The 12,764-nt window shown below is 33.1% G+C and overlaps 1 protein-coding gene and 1 long non-coding RNA gene across 8 annotated transcripts in view; both read left to right on the forward strand.

Annotated features, from left to right (window-relative positions):
- Nucleotides 1-12,764, forward strand: part of ANKHD1 (ankyrin repeat and KH domain containing 1) — a 109,330-nt gene that overhangs the window by 59,186 nt on the left and 37,380 nt on the right. For all 7 annotated transcript variants that reach the window (XR_014056922.1, XM_081501004.1, XM_081501005.1 and 4 more), the window contains 4 exons: nucleotides 7,981-8,068; nucleotides 9,480-9,607; nucleotides 9,805-9,948; nucleotides 11,234-11,336. Coding sequence is in view for 6 of the 7 variants with exons in the window: in XM_081501004.1 (XP_081357130.1) it covers nucleotides 7,981-8,068; nucleotides 9,480-9,607; nucleotides 9,805-9,948; nucleotides 11,234-11,336 (463 nt within the window). In the remaining variant the exon portion in view is untranslated. The remainder of the gene's footprint in view (nucleotides 1-7,980; nucleotides 8,069-9,479; nucleotides 9,608-9,804; nucleotides 9,949-11,233; nucleotides 11,337-12,764) is intronic.
- LOC145510268 (uncharacterized) lies at nucleotides 3,162-6,174 on the forward strand. The gene is made up of 2 exons (XR_014056927.1): nucleotides 3,162-5,178; nucleotides 5,321-6,174. It is a non-coding gene; the product is annotated as an uncharacterized LOC145510268 (long non-coding RNA).

Raw genomic sequence — 12,764 nt, forward strand, 5'->3', positions numbered from 1 at the left:
CCCTAATTTCTGTAAAATTAAAATTTTCTTCTTAATATCCTCTCATGTAGCCTCATTCTAAAATTGTTGTTTATAAACAAGCATTTCTTTTCTTTTGAAAAAAAATGTGTGGAATTTTTGCCCTAATGGTTTTAAAAGTCAAGCAAATTTAATATCCATTATAATTCAGGGAGATTTGTTTACGCTCAGGAGCAGTGCTTAATTTTTAAATTAAGAATAAGTTGTGATTGCATCACAATTAATTTAGGCCATCTAAAATAAATTTTTCAGTATCAAGCCACTTTTAATCATAATGCTTATTAAGGATCACCTTTATTGGCTTTTGGAACAAGAAGTTGTTATATATTCATTGTATTTGGAATAAAGTAGATAAATTCTTTCACAAAATAGTTCATGAAAATGTAAACTCTTGCTCAGTTTATGTAGTAACTGTGGCTCCTGTCTAGAATGTAAAACTGAGTGTTAGTTCACATAAAGTTATTTCTTTCTCCCTGGATTTGTTAAAGGAAATGTGATGATAAATCTATCTCTAGCTGTAAGTCTTAAGACTTGGGATTTTTTATTATTATTATTATTTATTGGAGGATAATTTTTAAAATTAGGTTTGCAGCCCTCCTTTTAGAGGTTCAGATTCAGCAGATCTGAAATGGGGAGTCTGCACTTTAGTGATATACCAGGAGATTCTCCTAAGTCCTTTATATTCCATACTTTGAGACACTGCTGCCTGTAGTATAGAGACTCTGCTGTCTATACTGTAGAGTCTGTAGATGATTCTGCATCATTGTTGAGTTCTGTTCTCATCTTTGCTTTATTATCATCCTTCCTCCATCCAAACTGAATGAGCTTGGTTTTTGTCTTTGTTCCTTGTGGTTTTTAGAAACTAAGCTAAATACAAACCCTAATATGGTGCCTCTTAATCTTTCTCCATCTCAGTTCTATGAGGGATGTGAATCTGATCAGTAACAAATTGCTAAGGTAATGATTAATATACAGAGTAGTGGGTTGGAAGAGCATATTCACTAAGGGAGATGTAAGAATCCTTTAGCACATACATAGTATAAAACAGTGTTCTTCTCCTCCCCTCTGATTCTGGTCCTTACCCCAAGACATTGTCCTCCTTCAACTCCAAGAAGCACTGCCTCTGTGATACAGTGACAATCTTCAACAAATACCTTGGGTGCCCTGGACTGTAGTTTTAAACGAAATTGACTTATTTTAAAGAGAAAAAACCTTAATCTAAAGTTTTTGTTACCTAAAGCCAAGTAGAAAAAACTTGTACCTTTTTTCTCATAGTATTTTATGCATCAGAACCAGAACTTTGCAGTACATTTTTTATGAACAAAATTGTAGCAGACTTGTAAGTTCTACTTATCTACTCATCAATATATTTTTAACTAGTAGTGATTAGTTTACCTTAATAAACTAAATAGGACTTCCCAGTTTTTAAATAACTTTTCATTAGGGAATAACATATACATATTTTAAGATTTTACTACTTAAAGCTGGAAAATTTTAATCAATTTTTTGTTGATCACTAAACTATCTGTGCAATACACAAAACTCCTTATAATTTTTTTTTAAAGGCCAGGTTCTTTCCTTCTAGGTCATTGTATGTTGAATGAATCCTGTCTCAATTTGTTTAAATACAAGTAACAAATGACTTCCTTTCAAGAGGGTAAAGTCTCTTAATATATTTTGAAACCTCTCTGTTCTGTGTCAAGTACCTGGATGCAGTAAATAAAACATGGGAGAGAAACAAACTAAACTAAAAATATGTAGCTATACTCAGAAACAAGGTTAAAGAAATCTGTGGACTAAAAATGGACTCTGGATCTACAGTTGAAGCTATAGGCCCAAGGAGAATTAACCTAAAAAGTTGGGCACTGGGGGCTTGAATTTCATCTTCTTTAAGGGAATAAGAACTGAATGTATCTCACATGGCCAATAGATTTAGTCTACTTGATTGAAGCATGAAACTGGTACCTTATTATTGCCCAGCCTATGAAGCAGGGTGGAAAAAAAAAACTCAAAGCAACTGCCCAGGATTACCGTTAGAAATTAGCAGATTGTTCTTCACAGAGGGAAGATGCAAAGACAGCAGTATAACTAAGAACTTGGAGGACATCATTATTTGATATAGTGAGAAGAAAGAAGAACAGAAATAACTTCATGGAATAAGAAGCTTAAGTTGCCAGGGAAAGGTCTACTTCTGAAACAGACCAGACTAAGGTAACTTTCAAACCATCTGATGAGAGGGATAAGTTATAAATGGAAATAAAAAAAAACAACCAACTCCCATGCAAAATGAACTTTTTAAAATAAGAAAAATTATGAAGCTCAGGAGCAAATCTACATCAAGAGAGATAGTCAAAATGCAAGCAGACAGACAGCAAACTGGGAGAATATAGGCCCAAGAAAATTGAAATAAAAGACTTTAATCAGTGATTTTAAACATGCTTAAACTATGAACAATAGCCATAAAATAATAAGAGGCAGTGAAACAGGAGCTGATAATTATAAATTAAGGTCAAGTAGATATGAAATACTTAAACTTTCAGGTAAAAAAAATTGTGGAAATAAAAATGTATAGGATAAACAAACAGTATGTTGGACAGTTGAATAAGGAATTAATGAATCAAGTGATAAATACAATACAGCATAAAAATAGATGGAAAATATAAAAGAAATTGAGAGAAAGGAAATAGGCTCTACCATATATATATTTGAAGTTGCTGAAGGAGAAAATAGAAATAGCAAGCAAAGAAAATGCTTGAAGAGATAATGATGGAGAATTTTCTAGAATTGAAACCTGACATGAGTCTTAGAAAAAAATCACTAAGAAATGCTTGAAGAGATACTGATGGAGAATTTTCTAGAACTGAAGGCTGACAGGAATCCTTGGTTGAAAAAATCACTAAGAAAAACAAATGCAACTGCAGAATTTTAAGGATAAAGAAAAAAATCTTAAAAGCTATTATAGGAAAAATGAATTATTCTCAAAGGAAGAACAGTTGCATTTTTGACAATAGATTCTCATCAACAATAATAATTACAGAAAACAATAGAGGGTAATATTCTCAAAATATCAGAAGATAATAACATGGTACAGAATTCTATATTCTGCTAGCATTGCAAAGAAGAAGACATACTTATATTTTCAGATGTAGATATTTTCAGATCTACAAAGAATAAAAGAGTTTACCACCTCAGACCTTGCCAAAAGAACTACTAAAATATATGTACATCAATAAGAAGAAAAAAGAACCCTGGAGGAAGGTGTGGGATGCAAGAAGCCTTGGTAAGCACAGAAGCTGGTAAACTATAAATACAAATTTGTGAGTATAAAACCTAAATTTTTATGCTTAAAAACAAAGTAGTGCTAAAATCTAGACAGAAATAGTATGTAATTCATCAGGATATGTTAGAATTCTTGTGTTGTTCAGGCAAGAATAATCAGGTACTGAATAACTTTAAAGAATCTTTTTTTTTTTTTAAAGAAAAATATATTATTAATCAGAACAAATACAAACCTATTGAACTCATTTGTTAAAAGGGCAGAGAATTTTTAATTAGATTCAAAATCAAAATCTAGTGAATTCTGTTTTCAGGAGAACTAAAGCAAAATGACAGGGAAAAATTGACAAAATAATGGAAAACGTTATGTAAGACAATATTAATGTCAAACAAAATGGAATTTTAAGCCAAAATTATTTTTAGAGATAAATAAATGCTCTTCCCACTAGTATAACAGTCAGTCACTAATCAGTATCTAACATCTACCCTCCGATTAAAATAGAAAATTATAGTTAGAAGAAAATTAGTTCTACATTTCTACTCATAGGATTTTTTCCCCACACTTCTCCATGAAACTGACAGATAAAACAATTGCTAAGAATAGAAAAATCAAGTTTGTTCTTATAGAGAGCTATAATTTTGTTTCCAATAAATATGGAATATGTTATTTTCCAGTGCATTGAATATACATAAAAATGATACACGGTAGGCCACAAAAAAAGTTTTTAAAACAAACTTCTTCATCCTATGAACTACATTCTCTGATCTTTTGTAGTTTTAAAATTACAAATTGACAATAAAACTTTTTTTAAAAAAATCCCATACAATTAGAAAATGAGGAAAAATACTTCTACATAATTCATGAGTTTAAAAGGCAATCACAGTAAAAACTACAAAATAGTTGTTATCACCAAAATTACACATTAAAACTTGAGAGAGAGGATACAGCTAAAGTGGTCCCTAGAAAGAAAATTGTGTGTGTGTGTGTGTGTCTTTAATGAAGTGAAACTACTCAAAGAACAGCACAAAGATGGAATGACATAAGGTTAAAAAGAAGTTAATATTGAGTAGTAAACAAAAAAAAGAGTTTAAAAAAATAGGGGTAAACAGCAGAATAAAAGCTGATTTTTAAAAAATTCTGAAGTTGATAAAATAAGACCAGCTTTTTTCAAAGGGACAAAAGGCACAGATACATGGTATAAACTTAAACGGAGTTATAACTTGGATATAGTAGAGAACTAAATTTATAGGGCAGTATGAACAGTCAGTTTGAATACTTAGATGAACATTAATTTTTTTCTATAAATATAAATTATCAAAAATGATTCCAGGAAATTCCCTGGTGATCCAGTGGTTAGGACTCTGCACTTTCACTGCCAAGTTCCCAGGTTCAGTCCTTGGTTGATGAACTAAGATAGCACAAGCTGCACTGTGCAGCGCAGAAAAAGGAAGTTCTAGAATCACATACCTCAATAAAACAATAACTGTTTTACAAATTGAGTCAATAGTTCAAAACCACCCGTCTCCTAAAAGGGTAAGAGCATCCCAGAAGGATTTATTGGTGATCTTCACCAAATGTTCAAAGAATAGATAATCCCTTTATTTTTCTAGTTATTCTTCAAAAAAGAGAAAGAAAAGTTAAACTTCACAATACCTAACTTTGTAGAGGAAGAAAAGTTAAACTGCACAATACCTAACTTTGTAGCCTTGAAAAGTAATCTTATAGCCTTGAAAAGTAATTCTGTATATTTATGCAGGGAAAAATCATGATTTTTTTCTAAGATTTTATTGATACTGAAGAAATATTGGCTGAAATAATAAACCCAACATTCATAAGTGAATAGTAGTACTATTCATTGGAGAAGGCAATGGCACCCCACTCCAGTATTCTTGCCTGGAAAATCCCATGGACGGAGGAGCCTGGTAGGCTGCAGTCCATGGGATCGCGAAGAGTCAAGATACTGAGTGACTTCACTTTCACTTTTCACTTTCACGCATTGGAGAAGGAAATGGCAACCTACTCCAGTATTCTTGCCTGGAGAGTCTCAGGGACGGGGGAGGGCTGCCATCTATGGAGTCACACAGAGTCAGACACAACTGACGCAATTTAGCAGCAGCAGCAGCAGCAACAGACCTTCTAACAACATGGGGGTTAGGGATGCCCACCTGTGTAGTGGAAAATTTGCATATAACTTTACCCATGTTATTCTGGGTTCTGCATCCCTGTGATCAACCAACCACAGATCATGGAGTGTGTGTTCAACCAACCACAGATCATGTAGTGTGTTTTCAACCAACCACAGATCATGTAGTGTAGTACTTAGTTATCAACATATAAATGAACCCACACAGTTCAAGCCCCACGTTACTCAATGGTCAACTGTATAAACAAATTTGATTCCTATCCTAAAAGAAGGATTTAGTGATCAGATATTTTGGGTCAAGTGATATATGTTGTGGGATATGCATTTTTAATTTTAGGACAAGAAATGTAAATCCATTTTAAAGTTGCAGCATTGTCTTATCAGCTGTTTCCTCAAACATAACTGTTCAAAACCAAAGGAATGAATGTATATTTATAGGGACAAAAATAAAATAGGAAGCTTTTAACACCTTTTATTTCCAAAATTTTATTAGTATGTTGAATTTTGAAATTTCAAAATTGAGGTGAGGCTCTTGGGATTATACTCTTTGATTTCTTATTTTTAACATCTGTGGGAATATTTTTTATATACAGAATTAACAGTTAATTAAAAGTTTGTTCTAATCAGGGCTTTCAGAATCTTTTGTCTTTGCCACTATTCATGGGATCTAGTTGCATTGATGGGTGTCACTGCCAGGCTTAAGAGATAAAGCCAAAAAAAAAAAAAAAAGGAAAAATGACATTAGTGTTGCCCACCCATGATCTAGTAATAATGTATTATCTGATGCAGATAATCAATTTCTTAATCTAATTTTAGCTACTACTTTTAATTTATTGTTAACTTCTCTTTTTCTTATTTACCTAGTAGAAAATTTAAACTTCAAGCTTCATTTCTATGAGAGGGAAGATTTGAGAGGTCAGTTATGCTTAGGTACCTTCTTGGTAAACAGTGTTCAAGTACTTAATTGTTTTAGGTATTAGGTATATAATGGTAAGCAGAAGTGGACATGATTGCTGTTCTTATGAAGCTTACATTTTAGTGGTGGACATGTTACCCAAATAGCTACACAAACTAATATGTGTTTGGAATTTACAAAGGAGCAATTCTTAGAACTCTTTATAAGTTGATAGTAGGAAAAGTGATCTAGTCAAGAAGGTTCAGGATGATCTTCCTTGAGGAAATAACACTTGAAACAATCAAGGATGAAAAGGAGCTAACAAAGAAGTGTTACAGGGAAGAGAGAGCAGCTTAAGGAGACAGAGGGTAAATAGCAGTTGCTAAAGGAACAATTTCTTTCCAGTGTTTAGCTGATACAATTCCAGTGTATAGTGTATTGACATGACTTTCTATGTCTTTCTGAGTAAGCTCTTCATGATGTGTATTCTGTTTTGTTTGAAGTTAATGGCCGGAATATTACATTTATCTACATTTGAATTTAAGTTCAAAATCCATTCTAAAACCACATTATTTTGACATTGCCTATAGTTATTCATTCTTCGTGTGTGTGTGTGTGTGTGTGTGTGTGCGCGCGCGCGTGCGTGTGTGTGTTAGTCACTCAGTCATGTCCAACTCTTTGCGACACCATGGACTGCAGCCCTCCAGGCTCCTCTGTCCATGGGCCCTTAGAGTTAATAAAGGATGGTTGGAAGCTGTTTTATCATTCATTCTTCTTGCTGGTAAACTTCCTAGGAAGAACACAATCTTTCTGCTATTGTAAGACTGCTTCTTTTTCCTTTGACTGTTCAAGCATTTAATATTACTCTAAAAAAGCTTCTCATTTGTGTTTTTCTTTTTCCTTTTCCCTTTACTCCTGAAATACCACAGTGTTTTTCTTCAGACTGGTTTCTCACCTTTGATACAGCTCTTACTGGCTTCTGATATGATGTGATCCTCATAATCACCTCGCAAAATTAAGGTTCCTTTTTCCAAGTTCAGATGAATAGTTAGGGAAACTTGGTATTAGAAAAAAATGCAGTTATTTCTCTTTGGGGATCAAACTAAACATAAGTCTAATTTTTAATGGTTACTGTTTGGTGTGCAAAACTGAACTTGCTCTTAGAAAGTTACACCAACTAGTGTGGACTGAAATTAATTCTGTATTTTCGAGGAATTGAGGTAGGTAGCATAAGTGATTGCATTAAGTAAGTATTAAATCTTCATTATTTCTTATGTCATTGCTGCTGCTAAGTCACTTCAGTCGTGTCCGACTCTGTGCGACCCCATAGACGACAGCCCATCAGGCTCCCCCATCCCTGGGATTCTCCGGGCAAGAACACTGGAGTGGGTTGCCATTTCCTTCTTCAATGCATGAAAGTGAAAAGTGAAAGTGAAGTCGCTCAGTCGTGTCCGACTCTTAGCGACCCCATGGACTGCAGCCTATCAGGCTCCTCCATCCATGGGATTTTCCAGGCAAGAGTACTGGAGTGGGGTGCCATTGCCTTCTCCGTATTAAATCTTCATTATTTCTTATGTCATTGCTACTAAGCGTTTAAGATAGATGGTTAATGAATTGGCAGTAACGGATTATTTTATGTTTCTTTAGGAACATGAATCTGAAGGTGGAAGAACACCTTTAATGAAAGCTGCAAGAGCTGGTCATTTGTGTACCGTGCAATTTCTTATTAGCAAAGGTAAAGAAGGTACAAATGAGAATTTTCAAGAAGCTACAGCTTCTGTAAAAAGTTCCTAAACTGTTGCAATTTATGTTAAAGCTACTTTACTTGTAGTCTAAGTATTGTATTCTAGTCTTTTATTGCTGTATATTCTTAGGAAGCAGAGTTCATAAGATACTTTGCTGGAATCTTTATTAGTTTCAAGTTTGAGTTTTCATCAACCAAACAGTATATACTTAACTCCCAAAAGTTGGAAAAGTCAAATGTAAAATGTCCAGGTATATATAGTAGATACAGTATTGTTTAGCACTTAGGGCAGTTCTGCTGGAAATAGGGAAGGATAGAGGGGAGAAAGTCTACTACCATTGTTTATGGTACAGTTAAGTCAGCCGTATTAACAACTTTAAACATAATCTCATGTTGCTAATGTAAGGATGTTTATTGGTGTACCTTGCCTTTCCCAAATGTACTTTTTTTCCCCCCAAAATGTACTTTAATGTAAGTTAGGATTAGGTTCAGCTGGGTAGTTTTGAAAATGAAATAAATAATACTTTCCCATAGGTTTATTTTTCTTTCATAAAATAAATCTGGTATTAAGGAAGAAGGAAGACCAAACATTGCTGTAGTCTTAACTATCTAATTGGATCCATTTGGGATTTTAAAAGGTAGTTGAACTAAAAATAAAGTCTTTTTTTCCTGGGGATCAAAATTAATTTACCAAAAAAAAGAGGCTAAGAAAAGATTTTGCATTTAGACTTTCTTTATGTTATATTGTACAGAGCTATTGAACAACTTACTAAATTGCCTTTCAATATATTTGGATGATCTTATGTCTTCTCTTCATATCCAGGTCTCTAACTCTTAAAATAGGCAATATGAAGAATTATATTTCTCTTAAATATTGTTTCAAAAGTTCTCTACTTTGAGACCTGGCTATACTGCCACATTTTAGAAGTAGATCAAAAGTGTATTTAAAGAGTTACATACAATGGTATTATTTGGTGCTCATATATATATTAAAACTATATATATTTATTAATCTAGATTTTTCATCTTAGAAGTGATATTGAATGAATGGACTGCAACAATGTAGATGACTCTCACAAATATTATATTGAAGGAAAGAAGCCAGGCACAAAAAGAGTTCACTGTATGATTTCATTCATATAAAGTTCAAAACCTAACATCAGTTTGGAAGTCAGGATAGTACTTATTGGAGGGACACTGAAAGAGTACACAAAGTGGGGCTTCTGGTTTGTGGATAATCTGTTTCTTGATCTGGGTGCTGGTTACACTTTGAGAAATATTTCAAACTATACATCTATGATTTTTGTACTTTTTTTATGTCTATGTTGTACTTCAGAAATGTTTCAAAAATCATATTGTCTGAGCTGGCTTTGCTAAGATTGCTTTTTATTTTTCTTTGAAGGTGCTAATGTGAATAGGGCTACAGCCAATAATGATCATACAGTAGTGTCACTGGCATGTGCAGGAGGTCACCTGGCAGTGGTGGAGCTACTCTTGGCTCATGGGGCTGACCCTACTCATCGTCTCAAGGTATTCTACTTCAAAATAAGGAAATTATATATCATCATTAAAATATATTTCAGATATTTTAGTGCTTAATATTATTAATATTCATTACTGTTTAAATAAGTTTTGATTTTATATGAGCTAAGAAACTAAACATGTTTAGTAATCATATTATTAAAAGAAATTGACAAATAATTAATTACAATATCAATTTTTCTCAGGATGGCTCAACAATGCTCATTGAAGCTGCAAAAGGTGGTCATACTAATGTTGTTTCTTATCTTTTGGATTATCCAAACAATGTTCTGTCAGTTCCTACCACAGATGTGTCTCAGCTTACTCCACCTTCACAAGATCAATCTCAGGTAATATAAAATAGAACTTAAACTTATAAATATTCTTCAAATTGGAAATTCTGTTTAAAATTAGTCTTAGATAAAATGGGCTTATTTCTCTTTTAAAATTTGAATAAATCTTGTCCTAAATTCTTTTGAGATTTTCTTGAAAAGTACATGGAAATTTTTTAATTGTCTTTACCGAAACTAGTGTTTGGGTTTTTAAAAAAGAAAAACAAACAAAAAAAACGCACACTTAATACCATATAAGTATTCCAAGTTGTTCTTTTATTCAGCTAGGTCTTTAGGGTTGTCAACCAAGAGAAACCTCTTTCCTTAGTACCTCCCAAGAGTGTTAATTATCCTGGTTGTTTTTATTCAGTTGTCAAGTCGTGTCCAACTCTTTGCGAACCCATGAGCAGTAGCATGCCAGACTCCTCTGTCTTCCACTGTCTTCCGGAGTTTGCTCAAACTTATGTCCATTGAGTTGGTGATGCTATCTAACCATCTTATCCTGTGCTGCCCGCTTCTCCTTTTGCCTTCAATCTTTCCTAGCATCAGGATATTTTCCAATGAGTCGGCTCTTCACATCAGGTGGCCAAAGTCTTTTTCGGCTTCAGCTGCAGTCCTTCCAATGAATATTCAAGATTGATTTCCTTTAAGATTGACTGATTTGATCTCCTTGTAGTCCAAAGGACTCTTAAGAGATATCCTGGAAATACCTTTTCTAGAGATATCCTAGAGATAGCTACTCTTGTCAACCAGGAAAGTGTGAGTGATACATGCACCAAAAATTCATTAATTTTTAAACCTACCTAAAATTACAGAGAGAATGTAGAGAGTATAATAAGTATACAAAGTTCAGTGACGTCTTAAGTTCTTTTCTACAATGGTATCCTGAGAACTGCTAAAATACACTAATTTGGGAAAGGTGTTGGATTTTTTTCTTTTGACCGTATAGAATTTTCCTAAATTGGTCAGTTGAATATGTTACTTTTATTCCAAGCTATAATTGAAACCAGCAAGGCTTTCTCCTTAACAAAAGAGTGATATTGATTCCATTTAGCTTAAATCATGGACTATGTGTGGATTGCCTGAATTTGCCCTGTCAGTATTCTCAGAAGTTATTGCTTGGTAAACAATGGTGCTGCTTCTTCTTTTTCTTCTTCCTTTCCCTATTCTTCTTCTTTTAAAGAAACAAAAAAGTTAATTTGGTGATATATGAAGAAAATCTAAAATAAGATCTCTGTTTCATTTATGGACCTTTGTTTTATTCTTTGGTCTGAGATCATTTTTTTCTGAGTTGATTTTTTAGGTTCCACGTGTGCCAATGCATACACTTGCCATGGTTGTACCTCCTCAGGAACCTGACAGAACTTTACAGGAGAACTCTCCAGCCGTTTTAGGAGTACAAAAAGGTTAGTTCTTGAATTATTTTCCTTAAAATGGGCATTTTTATCACCTAACGTGTGAATTCATAAAGATACTTTCATGGTACTCAGTTACTGTATATCTAGAATTGAGGTAGGTAATTCTGACAAATGCTAATCATCTTATATACCATTTAAAATAGAAAAGACAGAAGTACTAGGAAAATGATTTATTAAAATGGTAACATACTTCTAGGTGTAGTTTTCATCTGGCACTGCCAAAAATAAGCATATACCAAGTACTTCATTAAATTAAAGTAGCAAAAATGTATCAGGCATTCATTTTTCATTTCACAATGCTTTAGCTACATAATACTATAATATGAGGAATGAAAATATGTGTTTGCTGTCAGTCAACTCCTAGTATCGTTGATGCAATTCAGTGAGTGTCAATTTAAGAATTATATTTAGTTTCTTTCATGAAATCCATTTCACTGAATGGATTAACATCTATCAGTATGTGAACATAGATAAATAACTATTAAAAAGTATATGAATAACAGTCAAGTTAAGGAGGAGGATACACTGTTTAAAGGATTCAAGTTTATGAGCTCTGTTGTTTTTCTGCTATATTTTCATTTGTAGATATAAAGTACCTTAACTTGATAATCATGCATGGTTGTCATATCTGAGTTCTCCAAAATAATAGGTAGTATGTAAAGTATTAAAAACTATTACAGGTAAAACCAACTTATAAGCATATTTCATTCATTATATGACAAGTTCTAGATGTTTGAAATCATAATCAAGTGTGTAAGTATGTTTTAGTATCTCTAATACAACTTTTTTTAAAATATAGCTTTAAGTAAAGTTGGTAAGGAGTGACTGTACAGCACCAAACAGAAGCTTCTTTCAAATTAGTATCAGTTTTAGTAATTTAGAGTATTGAGTGCCTTTACCAAGGATTACTTCATTTCTAAACTATTAATTTCAAAAATAAAAAACCTGTGGTCTCTCTGACTTAAGCTAATTCTAGCAGTTTTCCACTGGACACCGAGCTATTATAACTTCAGAAAATGAAGACTGCTATTTTTAGTCTTAAGAAATAAAAAGCAAATTAAGCATGTACTTGTTAAGAATCTGAGGATCCTAACTGGCTAATAGACTTTAGTAAAGTATTTGAACCTAAAAGCCTCAGTTTTTGTTGTTTTTTTGTTTGGCTATATCCTATAGAGGACTGTAGTAACTTTGACTAGGGAAATTAAGTACTAAGTAAGAAATAATTGAAAAAATATTTATTGACACAGAGCCACAGAATAACCAAGAAATGAGCTAGGAAGGACACAGTATGTACAGAAAGGAAGTAAGACATTTTAAATTTAGATCTACTATGTAAGTCAACTGAAATGTTTGGGTCATGATTTCTAGGTTGATACTCAAGTGAATAATCGTATTTTTGCTTAGTATCTACTTATT

Source organism: Giraffa tippelskirchi, chromosome 6, assembly GCF_054371585.1.
Source record: "Giraffa tippelskirchi isolate mGirTip1 chromosome 6, T2T-mGirTip1v1.2.pri, whole genome shotgun sequence".
Taxonomy (NCBI): domain Eukaryota; kingdom Metazoa; phylum Chordata; class Mammalia; order Artiodactyla; family Giraffidae; genus Giraffa; species Giraffa tippelskirchi.